This window comes from Camponotus vicinus, unplaced genomic scaffold (genome assembly GCF_025532165.1).
Source record: "Camponotus vicinus isolate PSW18456_S1 unplaced genomic scaffold, iyCamVici1.0 SCAF_5, whole genome shotgun sequence".
NCBI lineage: Eukaryota > Metazoa > Arthropoda > Insecta > Hymenoptera > Formicidae > Camponotus > Camponotus vicinus.
Window position 1 is genome coordinate 14102015 of NW_028141977.1, and position 11249 is coordinate 14113263.

Consider the following 11249-nt stretch of genomic DNA (forward strand, 5'->3'; position numbering starts at 1 on the left):
ATTTGTACATTTAGTGTCACTATGTTTCCATTTATTTGTGTCATTTGCCTTTTGAAATTATTTCATTTATAAATTTGTTGGTTTAGACATATATATAATTAGAAGTAAATTGAATCTATTGCATATTACAATTCAAGAATTTTACATTCTCCATTACATCATCAAAATATTCTTTTTAATATTTTGCCTCTTTCTTAATTTATATGCATTATTATTTACATATAATATGTATATTTAGTCTATAAAAATGTTTAAAAAAATTTTTTTATATATTATATATTTTAAAAAAATATTAAATCATCAAAAACAATAGAATCTCTAAAACAAGATACTATTTAGATCTTATATTGATTTATATTGATTTTTCAAGATCTAAGCAATTAAGCCTTAATAATAATGTATATTATTATTAAGTCCCTATAATACATATCTTTTATATTCTTATATATTTATAATCTAAGAAAAAAGAAAAGTTACACAAGATCTGTGTATATAATTTTATTATCAGTAAAAAATATTACGAGTAAAAATACACTTTATATATTTGGGATTAATAATGCTCGATTTATATTTATTATTTTTTATATGCAAAATAAAAAATCATGATATAGCAAAATGTAAAGCAGTTTGCTTCACAAGATATGGCACAATGTGCATTAATTTATTGTCATGGAAAACACATAATAGGCACTTTCAATGTAAAATTCATTCTATATGCTGTGCTTGCCGCTGATCCACTTTGGATCTTATTTTTTTTATATCTGTAGCATATGTTCTACAACATCCACCAATGTAGCAAACGCCAAGATCCAACCATTCGTCGATAAATTCGTGTAAAGATGGAGCCTCTCCTTCCTTCTTCCATCCCTCAGATACTATGTATTTTTCTCCACTGTTAGGATACACCACTAATGGTATAAAATCGTCCGTGCTTCGATTAATGCCTTTTAACAAGGTAGTAACGTACTGTGGGGAGATACAATTAATGCCGATCGCTAATAGTTGTCCTGGAAGTGCTTTCTTGTAACATCTCATGGCGATCTTCTGAAAGTTGCTGCCATCCGCTATACTCTTCCCGTCATCTCTACAGGAGAAGGTCAACCATGCGTATGTATCCGGAAATTCCTTGAGTAAATCAATTATTGCTTCTGCCTCGCGAACGCAAGGTATTGTTTCTATCGCCAATAGATCTACGCCTTTCTCTATCAATGTGCGTATACGAGGCCTATGCCAATCGATCAAAAATTGTCGCGATACATTTGGGCAATACGAACCAGTGTACTCCGAGCCATCGTGTAAACAAGCACCGTAAGGTCCACAAGATCCAGCGATCAGCGGTTTTCGGTTCGTCACGATGTTTGCGTTGTCCTCTATTTCTTTACTATAAACGTTCACAGCATCTTTAGCGTAATCGACAGCATTACGAATTATCTGAAGACTCTCTTCTTCTGTCATATTCAAGTATTTTACAAAACCATCAATTGTAGCTTGATACGTGTTGGTCAATATAATGTCGGCACCGGCTCGCAAGAAGTCTAAGTGCGTAGCAAAGACAGCGTTCGGGTCGGTTACGAGGAAACGTGCGGTCCACAAAGGATCACCATCGATTTTATCACCTACGTGAGTGGACAATTGCGTAGAGAAACCAGCATCCAGCACTTTTATCTTCATGATTTTTTCTTCAAATTTGATCTCGAAATCCCGGTTAATGTCAATCGTACAATTGATGCGCTTCAAAGTAAGATGCTGGCCCAACTTGTGCGGACTTTATTGCCACGAAGCTTGTGTCGAAGATGACTTGCCGTTATCGCTGCAACATTTTGATAGTTTATCATCGACAAAGTGCGTGTCACCAACAGAGACAAACAGAAATGATTGATAAGACTTGTGCATCTTCCGCATAGCGCATGTGCTCTAGATCATCTATGTTTATCTGTCACGTGCTTATCTGTCGCTGATGTAACATGATTATTTTATTGGTAAATATATATTTGGCAGAAACTGAGAGAAAAGTCAGCACAATACGAGAAGAAGAGATATTCTGCGACGATAAAATATTATCTGACAATCCACGCAAATGTTTGCCCTCTTTGTCGAATAAGTCGTGATAAAAAGCCCCTCATATAAATTTATTATAAAAAAGGTCACAATCCAAAGATAATATAACGGAGGATATGAAGTTCTTTTTTGAACAATCATTGGGAGAACATGAGTAAGAAAGATAATAATGTTTACCTGTAGTGATCATTTCATCATATTAAATATTTCATCATATCAATATACTCTTCACGTGCCAGGGAGCTGTAAATATTACGTTTTATTTTTGAAACATTTTTATGAATGAAGATACTTTCTCCAATTAGATAAAAAAAATTAATATGTTCTGTACAAAATACGCGACATAGAAAAACATGATTTTATCTTTTTATATTTTTTTAAATACATAAATAATTTTATTTAATATATATATATATATATATATATATATATATATATATATATATATCTGATTATATTTATTTTAATATTATATTTTTTTTCAAGTAGAAATATATATTGTGTATAAATATTAATATAAAAATTAAAAATATAGCTGTATAAAGTATTGTATAGATATTATACTTATGTATTATAAACAATTATTGATTGTAACAAATTGCATCGATTCACAGGCTTTTCATATTAAGAATGATCATTGGCCATACAAACATTTCATCAGCTTTAATCTTCTCAAACTTACTTCATATTTTCAGCTAATTAAGCGCGCGCTATCTTTAATCAGTAGCGAGAGAGATTTTAATACCTAAAGTAATATTCGTAAAAATGTGTATCATACAGTTTCAGAGATCATTACATCAGCTTCCTTTCAAACGAATCACACTGCTGTGATTTTTGCGCAATATTGATCAACTTCCGATCGAATCACTTTTATATCTTCTGCGAAGATCTTGCAGCAACCACCAATGTAACGAACTCCCATGTCCAACCATTCTGATATAGGTAGATTCAAGGAATGATCATCCGGGACTGCGGTCCATCCGCCGATCGAGGAGTAGCTACCGCCTCTGTTAGGATATACTATCAGAGGAATAAAATCTTGCGACGATGCACTCCCGTTGACGTTGATTCCCTTCAACAGAGGAGTCACGTACCTCAGATCGATGCAATTAACACCAACTGCAACGATCTGCGAGGGTGAAGCTCTGTAACAACGCACAGCTGCTTCTTGGAAGATGCTACCGTCCGCCAACAGCTGACCATCTCGACAGGAGAATGACAACCAGGCACGAGCATGTGGAAACTCTCGCAGTAGCTCTAGCAGAGCTTCCGCTTCCTCGATGCAGGGTATAGTTTCTAGAGCCAATAAATCGACACCGGCCTCCAATAATGCTTGAACGCGCGGTCTGTGCCAATCGATCAGTTCCTGTCGAGATATGGATTTCCCATAGAAACCGGTATATTCCGAGGAGTCGTGCAGATAAGCTCCATAAGGACCACAGGAACCAGCTATCATGGGTCTTGTATCATTATGTGGTTTCTGAAGATTATCCGCTTCTCGTATATAAACGTCTACAGCCTTCTTGGCAAGGTCCACAGCCTTGGCAAGCAGAGTCAAACTCTCGTGTTCGTTCACGTTCAAATACCTCATTAGGCCAGGTACGGACGCCTGATAAGTATTGGTCTCGATAATATCGACGCCGGCATGCAAAAAGTCTAAGTGCGTAGCGTACACAGCGTCGGGATCGGTCGCGAGGAATCGTGCCGTCCACAACGGATCACCGTCGATCTTCGCGCCTACATGACGTGACAGTTGCCCGGAAAAGCCACCATCCAGAATTTTTATGGTTGTTGTCATTGTCGGCGATACCGGCCGGCGATCCAGTGTTCACTCGACGTTGATCGCGTTTTTTTCGAGTTCGTTCTGAGAAGAGAAAATTATTGATTTTCAGGTCAGTAAGTGATTTATCTCGCTTTCAAATATTCTCCGGTTAATCCTCGGATTGTCCGCTCTTTCAATATAAACATTCACGATCTTCTTGGCCAAGGCCACTATCTTGACAAGCAGATTTAGACTACCTAATTTCGTCAGGCCGGACACTGACACACACCTGATAATGCTTTTTTCTTAATAATAAAATTTAACGTGCTGTCAACCGATTTTATTTTTTATGCTTTTTTAACACATAAATATTAGTTTCGATAATTTAAGGTTAGCTTAGCTTTTTAGTTAAGCTTAATTAGAACGAATACGTTTCTTCTTTCGCCTTTTATCGCAGACAATACTGTCATAGAAGAAAATAATTTTCTTACTTGATACAGTCCGTTGCCAAATAATATAAACAATTAGGAAACACTTGCACTAACAATCGAATTTGTTTTTTATTGCTTAATTAACTCCCACATTGTAGCCATTTTGGATCACACATCAAAACTTTCGAGATATCGTGATGCGTCATGTTATGTCGAGTTGACAAAGCGCTCCTTCGAAAGTAGAATCGTCAAAATATAGACTACATTGATTTTGATCTATTAATAGATCAATAAAATAATTAAAAAATACACTTTTCACTGTTATACATTTTATTTGTTTACTTTTTTTCAAACATCATTTTTGATAGATACATATATAATATCAATGTATTAAGTTTTATAAAATTTTTTGCATTTAATTATTGAATTTTCCAGAAAGAGAAAAGATATATATTTAACTTATAAAAACTAAAGTTTATTAATAACTCTTATTTATTCTATATTGATTTGCATTTTAAATTAAAAAATGCAATTTTTGCATACTTAATTTTTATAATATTCCAAGATGATTTTCTACAACAGCGTGTGGCTGTCCCATTTGTTCTCTGAATTCTGGGGTATTGAAAATATCTTCAAATCTAAAAATAACAATAGATGAACAAAAATTGTGTAATATATAAATTAATATATTAGTGGAAAAATAATTATTATAAATGTTTTACCCTATATCTTGATCTCGTCCAAGCAAAACATCCCGCATCATGTTAGATGATGATAAGAACGGAAGTCTTCCAATCTTTTCAGTGGCTTTCAATTCCATCGCTATGCGCAATGGTGCATGTAATCCTTGTGTATTTCTAAGTAGTATCATGTTCATGCGATCTTGATTTTTTACATACTGAAATAAATAATACAAATTATAATTTAATGTTCCAAAGTTATATCTAGTATTAATGAAATATAATAAAAAATCTTACATTTCTTTCTGAAGCTTCCAAAGGATGTGTGTAACCAATGCTCTGTCTAGTTGCTGATAAACTAAATAAATAAAAATAATATTACTAACTATAGAAAACAGACTAGAAACAACCAAATAAATTATTCAAGCTATTTTTATAGAAAAAAGAATATTTATACTATATAAGTTTAAAAAGTATTTATACTACACAAGTTTTGAATTCTAATTATCTTTATTACATATATATTTTTTGCTAATTACTCTTTAAAAAAAACATATAATTAAAGATATATTCATTTTTTAATAATTTCACTTATCAATTAATTTTAGTAATAATGTACTCTCATACCCTGATATCATAGGATTGGGTACATCATAACTAGTTCCACCTTTAATGTCAAATTGCTCAGGTACAGTAGACTTAGGTATGATTGATGGCAAGCCGAAACTCTAAAATAATAATTATAATTAAAATAAGTTTTTTATATGTCAAGTAAACTTTCTCAATGTGACAGAATTAGAAAAAAATTCAAATTTTGGTGATAATTTTGGTGGTTAGAAGACTTGGAACTATATAATAATAAACTATTTTTATATAATATATACAAGTATGATTTATTCTTGATTATACGTGACACTATTAATTATTTATTTTATAATTATTTACTGCATTATTCAATAATAAAATTTAAATGGGACAATCAAAGTTGACTGTCATTGTCAACTCATAACCTCACAAACGTAATCATATAAATTCATGTAACGAATTATACAAAATAATTTTAACACTGATAACTTATTTATGTGCCATAAACACATCATGTAAAGAATATCAATTATTACCATTTTATCGCTCGGAAAATTCACGCACGACAAGAAACTGGCGAAATGATTTGAAAAAAAGAAAGACCCACTACAAGTAGTCACGAATCTGCGAGCACTAAATATTAAGGCACATTTATAACGTTAAAAGTGTATTTCCCGAACGGGAAGTATTAAGAGAATACTCGACTGTGATTGGTCAATTTCTTAAGCTTACGCCTTAAGTCTCCTTAAAATCTCATTGTAGACGCCGCTTTAGTGGTGGGGACTGCTGGCGAGTTGATAGACAAGGACAGCAATCTAAGTGATATATACAATAAAACATACCCTATTCGCGCTAACTCGTATCGTAAATGTATATATATAACAATATGACAGGTTATGGAGAGTTTTATACAAATTATGAAAAGGATTTTTTTAATTTCTCAAGAAAATTTCTTATTTCGCAAAACAAACTGAAAATATAAAATATAAAATTCATAAAATATAAAAACTTAAAAATACTTAAAAACTTAAATAATAAAAATATTTCAATAATAAAAAATATTTTGTGGCTCAAATTATATTATTGGTGTTTGAATAAAGTTTCCTTTAATTTCTGTTTGCGAATGCGTTTGATAGGTTGACTTGCTTCAGTAGTTGCATGATGTATCCTGATATTAAAATATATTGATAATATTAATTTTATAAATTCATATTTGTGATCGGATAATGGTTCTTGCTCCTTTATGTGATCATCTAATATAGTAAATACATTTAAAGTTGTTGATTCGTTTAACATATCGTCGATTGTATTCCTGTAAAATTTTTACTTTTTTCCGAAGCATTGTTATTTCCCGTATTGCTTGTGACCAGTATCTAACTCGATTTGCAGGTGATGATAAATGTTCAAATGTGACCTGTGTTATATGCTTTGGTTGCCATTTGATTGCCTTTCTTTTTTTGGAGACAACACTTCGCTTGGTATCTTCCGCATCTTCCAAGTGCATAGGTTTTGGTGGTAGAGGAGTGGCCTCTGCAGCATTTGCTGTTTGATTTGATAAAAGAAATCAAAAAGTTAGTAAAGTAATTAAAATGATATAAATTATTTGAAAATTATAATAATGACCTATTTAAACTCAAACGTAATCACTAACCTGCTAAATTATTTGGCTGTTCCTCCGGTATATTCTCAAATTGTGGAATAACATTATCTTTTAATCTGATTCTTTTTGCTGTGCGATCAAAATCTGTTGGCCTAAAATGTTTGGAACAGAGAACTAAAGTTTTCCTTGGTTCATCCGAACGACCTGTCGCTTTAATCCAGAGTTGTCGTTGATATAAGTTTTTAGGAAACCTATAAAAATATTAACAACAGAATTAAAAACCAAATTAACCTCTAAAGTGTCATTTACTATCGAAGATACATACGAGTGGAATGATACTGTTTCACTCTTCCAATTTTCCTTACACTTGGGAGCCCAACAATACTTCGTCATATTACTCGAATCACTTTTTCAAATTACAGTTTTATTTTCACTACGTGTATTTTCACTACGTAATAATAACTATATGTCAACACAATGTCCAGAGTTACTTCGAACAGAGTATATTCACAACGTGACAACACAGCATTTGGCAACTGAGGGTCTTAAGGCCTAGTCTCTTCCTTGTCACACACACAGGTTTTATATCTCTTTCTCTTTCCCCCAACTCGGCAACAGCCAGAACAAAGGCAATGCGCAGTCCATTTCTATATGGTCTAAGGTTTCAAAGCATTCAACATGCAGTCTTGACCATGGACTTAAGAAGATATGGATGGAGTCTAAAGCGCTCATATGGCCGAGGGGGCTGTGAAATTTGCGGTAAGGGAGATGTATAGCTCTGTCTCTTTCCAAAAGCAAACTTCGGCTTTGTAACGAATGCAACCGAAGATATCCGAAGTGCGCATTGCGTACTTGTACAGTATATGTGTCATAACTCCTTGTAGACGCTAAATATAAAGCAAACATCGACGTATTTTTTATCAGTATATTTATTTGCATATTATTTACATACATATTTTACATATTATTACATTTTATTTTACATTTATTTACATATTCGCAATATTTACAATTCTGTATTTTTATTCGAAAGTTAGCTAATGGGATATATAATCTTTCGGGAATTATCGGATATGCGATGGAAACACCCGAAGGTTGCTTTTGGAAAGAGACAGAGCTATACACCCCCCTTACCGCAAATTTCACACTGCCCTGGCTCTAGACTCCATCCATATCTTCTTAGGTCAATGGTCTTGACCGCAGCCTATATTACATTTTTCATAAGACAAGCTTGTTAGACATCCTGATTGGCCGCATTCAGCGGACTCAACCACTAAGTAGCAGTCGAACATGATTGGTTTCTACTTTCAGGTCCGACCAATCAGCGTCGAATTACATCGGAAAGTCTAGTAATGTTGCCCAACTGTTGAGTCCGCTGAATGCGGCCATTGGCTATTAAATAGGGAATTTCTAATTTCAAAATATCCAGGTTCTTTTCAAGGGTATAGCCCACAGACTTCTAATATAACTAGACTGCTAACTCCCCATATTTTGCTTATATAAAATGTCCTCACATTTTATGTACTAACGTGACTTATTCTGCACATGCGCAGATACCATCGATATAGATATATATCATATACTTACCTAGCTTGCGTATGTATATACATATAAACATGCGTTATCGCAGAGCGCATGCGCAGAATAGAATACCTTTATATACCTATCTGTGATTTGTACATAAAATCGAAGCCGTCTTATATATAAGGAGTTAGCAGTCTAGTATATATATAGAAGTCTGTGGTATAGCCACCGAAGAGATATTATTAAAGATCACTAACCCTGAGTAAATTTTCATGATTGACCAAGTTTTCGATTAATTCGGTTTGATAAACTCGAAGATAGAAAAATGATAATATTATCGGCCATTTTTTACCGACTGCATTGAAAATACGAATTATTTAAATTATGAGAAAATTATTTGAAGCTTATCTAACTATTGTTTTATAATTAAAAGTATATAGATCTTTTATATAACTGCCTTAAAATAACAAGATAAATTTTTATTTATCAAGTCACTATTTTATTATCGAATATAAATATCTTTTTATCTACAATAGCGCGCAACACGTTTCTTTTCAGCCCCGTTAAATTTTGTAAAACCATTGGTCAGTTTAATAGTGTCTCGTTAGTGGTGTAATAATTGTGTCTATTATAATTGTAACCAATGGTCATTCCGTGAAGCTTATATTTCGAAGCGCGAAATTTGGAAGATATCTGGCAGCATGGGCGAAAAATAATATTGCCCAGTGCCAAAACAGAAAAAGAAGAAGAAGCGCGAGACTCGCAGCGATATGTCTTCCATGAGATCCATGTATCGTAAACAAAATACATGTTAATATTTGTCATTTTTTTATTAGTAAGTTTTGTTTCGTTGTGAAAATTGAGTGTGCAAATAGTATCACGTATTATTTGTATTATATTGTTAAAATAATTGATTTCCTCAACTGTTAATAGATTCATTATCCCGCGTTTGAATATTACGTCATTTTATTGCACATAAGCCACCTGTCAAGGTAAGTTCAAAATAATTTGAATATTAATTAAATTTGTACAGGTAACAATTACATAACAAAAGTACAAATCAAATGCAACATTGATAAATATTTAAAATTTCATTTTTTTCTTAAATATCTCGGTAAAAAATTGTTCATGTATATTCATGCAGAATTGAATATAATTGTACAAAACTATATATAATTGTGCAAAAATATGTATAATTATGATTGATAGAGTACAGGACATTATATATATTTATATATAAGTGCAATAACTGTTACATATAATTATATATAAGTGCGCATTTTGCATACTTATATATAATGTTCACAATATTTTATGTATAATTATATATGGATTTCTGTTAGTTTAATATATAATTATATATAAGTCTTGCGTCACATATAAATATATATAAGTACCCGGGAAAAAAAAGTCCATGTCTATTTATATAAAAAAAAGTAAAATTATATATAGTCTTATATAATTATATATAATATCACATATGATTTTATATATATATATATATATATATATATATATATATATATATATATATATCCTAGGTAAAAATAAGAGACATGGGTTTTTTATAGATATCCAAACGGCTATTAAGAAAGTGATATATCTCCTTGAAAAAATCAGTTTTTATATTTCTAAGTGGAACAGTAAAAAAATAAGAAAAGGTTCAAATAAAAATTTTATGGTTTTTGATATATTTTGTAATAGTGGAATCACACAGATTTTTTGAAAATGTCACATTTTTTGAAATCTTTCTCTCTCCAATTTTTGATTGGCAAAGCATGAATTGTTAATGAATATTTCATATATATTAGAATTTTCATATTATATATTTATATATTATAACAATATATTATATTATTATATAATATGATAATAAAAAATTTACTTTTATACGAAATAAATAATACGTTTTTTATCCATTAAAATTAATATTAATCAAAGGAATTTATTTGACTTATATATACTAATTTTAATCAATAAAAACATATTATTTATTGTATACGAAGTGCCAAGGTTAAAAGATTTAAAACTCAGAAGTATGAATAAATGGATACTGCGTGTAATGAAACACTCAAGGCATCAATCACGATTCAAAAAATGTACAGTGATTATTTTTGGCAATACAATACATTTTATTGCTGACATTGCCATTGTATTGCGTTTGTGTTGTTAATAATGCTTTTGTATTGTTGGTATTCCTATCATTATTTTATTATCAATATTATTATTTTATTGTCAATATTGTACTGCCACAGAATCAAAAAGTATTCGTAGTGCATATTACTTTTTTTTATATTGCTAGCATTATTTCAATATATTTTTCTAAAAATATTTCTTAAAATTATATTTACTGTACTGCCGCAATATATTTCTAATGAAATATACAATGATTGCCATAATGATTGACTCCTTGATGCATTTACTATAAAAACATCCACAGTTACGAATCGAATTAGCAGTTTAATATGTAATTTTGTTCTGTTATGATTTTGTTATGCAAATCAATATGCGTACATATTAATTCTTTAAAATTTTTATTATTATTTATTATTATTATTTTACATACTTATATTTTTTTAATTTAAATGTCTTTTATATTAAATTATCAT

At 31.1% G+C, this 11249-nt stretch overlaps 4 protein-coding genes across 6 annotated transcripts; all 4 read right to left on the reverse strand.

The window, feature by feature from the left end:
• Positions 1-483: 483 nt before the first annotated feature.
• Positions 484-2400, reverse strand: LOC145971991 (betaine-homocysteine S-methyltransferase). Its single transcript, XM_083100142.1, has 2 exons — positions 2236-2400; positions 484-1810 (listed from the first exon to the last, which is right to left on the reverse strand). The coding sequence occupies exon 2, from the start codon at positions 1669-1671 to the stop codon at positions 706-708; it is 966 nt and encodes a 321-aa protein (XP_082956268.1). The 5' UTR covers positions 1672-1810; positions 2236-2400; the 3' UTR covers positions 484-705.
• Positions 2401-2518: 118 nt separating this feature from the next.
• Positions 2519-4456, reverse strand: LOC145972431 (betaine-homocysteine S-methyltransferase-like). 2 transcript variants are annotated; one of them, XM_083101030.1, is made up of 2 exons: positions 4312-4456; positions 2519-3922 (listed from the first exon to the last, which is right to left on the reverse strand). In XM_083101030.1, the coding sequence occupies exon 2, from the start codon at positions 3854-3856 to the stop codon at positions 2876-2878; it is 981 nt and encodes a 326-aa protein (XP_082957156.1). In that variant the 5' UTR covers positions 3857-3922; positions 4312-4456; the 3' UTR covers positions 2519-2875. The 2 variants fall into 2 exon arrangements, with proteins under 2 accessions (XP_082957156.1, XP_082957157.1); XM_083101031.1 differs by having other exon boundaries at positions 2991-3078; positions 3153-4456.
• Positions 4457-4563: 107 nt separating this feature from the next.
• Pomp (proteasome maturation protein) lies at positions 4564-6211 on the reverse strand. Its single transcript, XM_083101035.1, has 5 exons — positions 6053-6211; positions 5559-5659; positions 5229-5289; positions 4974-5149; positions 4564-4889 (listed from the first exon to the last, which is right to left on the reverse strand). Exons 1-5 carry the CDS (start codon positions 6053-6055, stop codon positions 4802-4804), a joined length of 429 nt encoding a protein of 142 aa, XP_082957161.1. The 5' UTR covers positions 6056-6211; the 3' UTR covers positions 4564-4801.
• Positions 6212-6698: 487 nt separating this feature from the next.
• LOC145972433 (THAP domain-containing protein 3-like) lies at positions 6699-7812 on the reverse strand. Of its 2 annotated transcripts, XM_083101034.1 has the most exons (4): positions 7442-7812; positions 7168-7367; positions 6844-7058; positions 6699-6769 (listed from the first exon to the last, which is right to left on the reverse strand). In XM_083101034.1, the coding sequence occupies exons 1-4, from the start codon at positions 7507-7509 to the stop codon at positions 6758-6760; spliced, it is 495 nt and encodes a 164-aa protein (XP_082957160.1). In that variant the 5' UTR covers positions 7510-7812; the 3' UTR covers positions 6699-6757. The 2 variants fall into 2 exon arrangements, with proteins under 2 accessions (XP_082957160.1, XP_082957159.1); XM_083101033.1 differs by having other exon boundaries at positions 6699-7058.
• Positions 7813-11249: the final 3437 nt, after the last annotated feature.

Excerpts from the sequence above, each read along its gene's own strand:
- LOC145972431 (XM_083101030.1), bottom strand. The coding sequence starts at position 3,856 with ATGACAACAACCATAAAAATTCTGGATGGTGGCTTTTCCGGGCAACTG.
- LOC145971991 (XM_083100142.1), bottom strand. The coding sequence starts at position 1,671 with ATGAAGATAAAAGTGCTGGATGCTGGTTTCTCTACGCAATTGTCCACT.
- Pomp (XM_083101035.1), bottom strand. Across the intron at positions 5,150-5,228 it reads TGGAAGCTTCAGAAAGAAAT|TATGTAAAAAATCAAGATCG; the intron begins GTAAGATTTTTT and ends TATTTATTTCAG. Across the intron at positions 4,890-4,973 it reads GGACGAGATCAAGATATAGG|ATTTGAAGATATTTTCAATA; the intron begins GTAAAACATTTA and ends TGTTATTTTTAG.
- LOC145972433 (XM_083101033.1), bottom strand. The coding sequence starts at position 7,509 with ATGACGAAGTATTGTTGGGCTCCCAAGTGTAAGGAAAATTGGAAGAGT. Across the intron at positions 7,368-7,441 it reads GAAACAGTATCATTCCACTC|GTTTCCTAAAAACTTATATC; the intron begins GTATGTATCTTC and ends ATATTTTTATAG. Across the intron at positions 7,059-7,167 it reads ACAGCCAAATAATTTAGCAG|CAAATGCTGCAGAGGCCACT; the intron begins GTTAGTGATTAC and ends CAAATCAAACAG.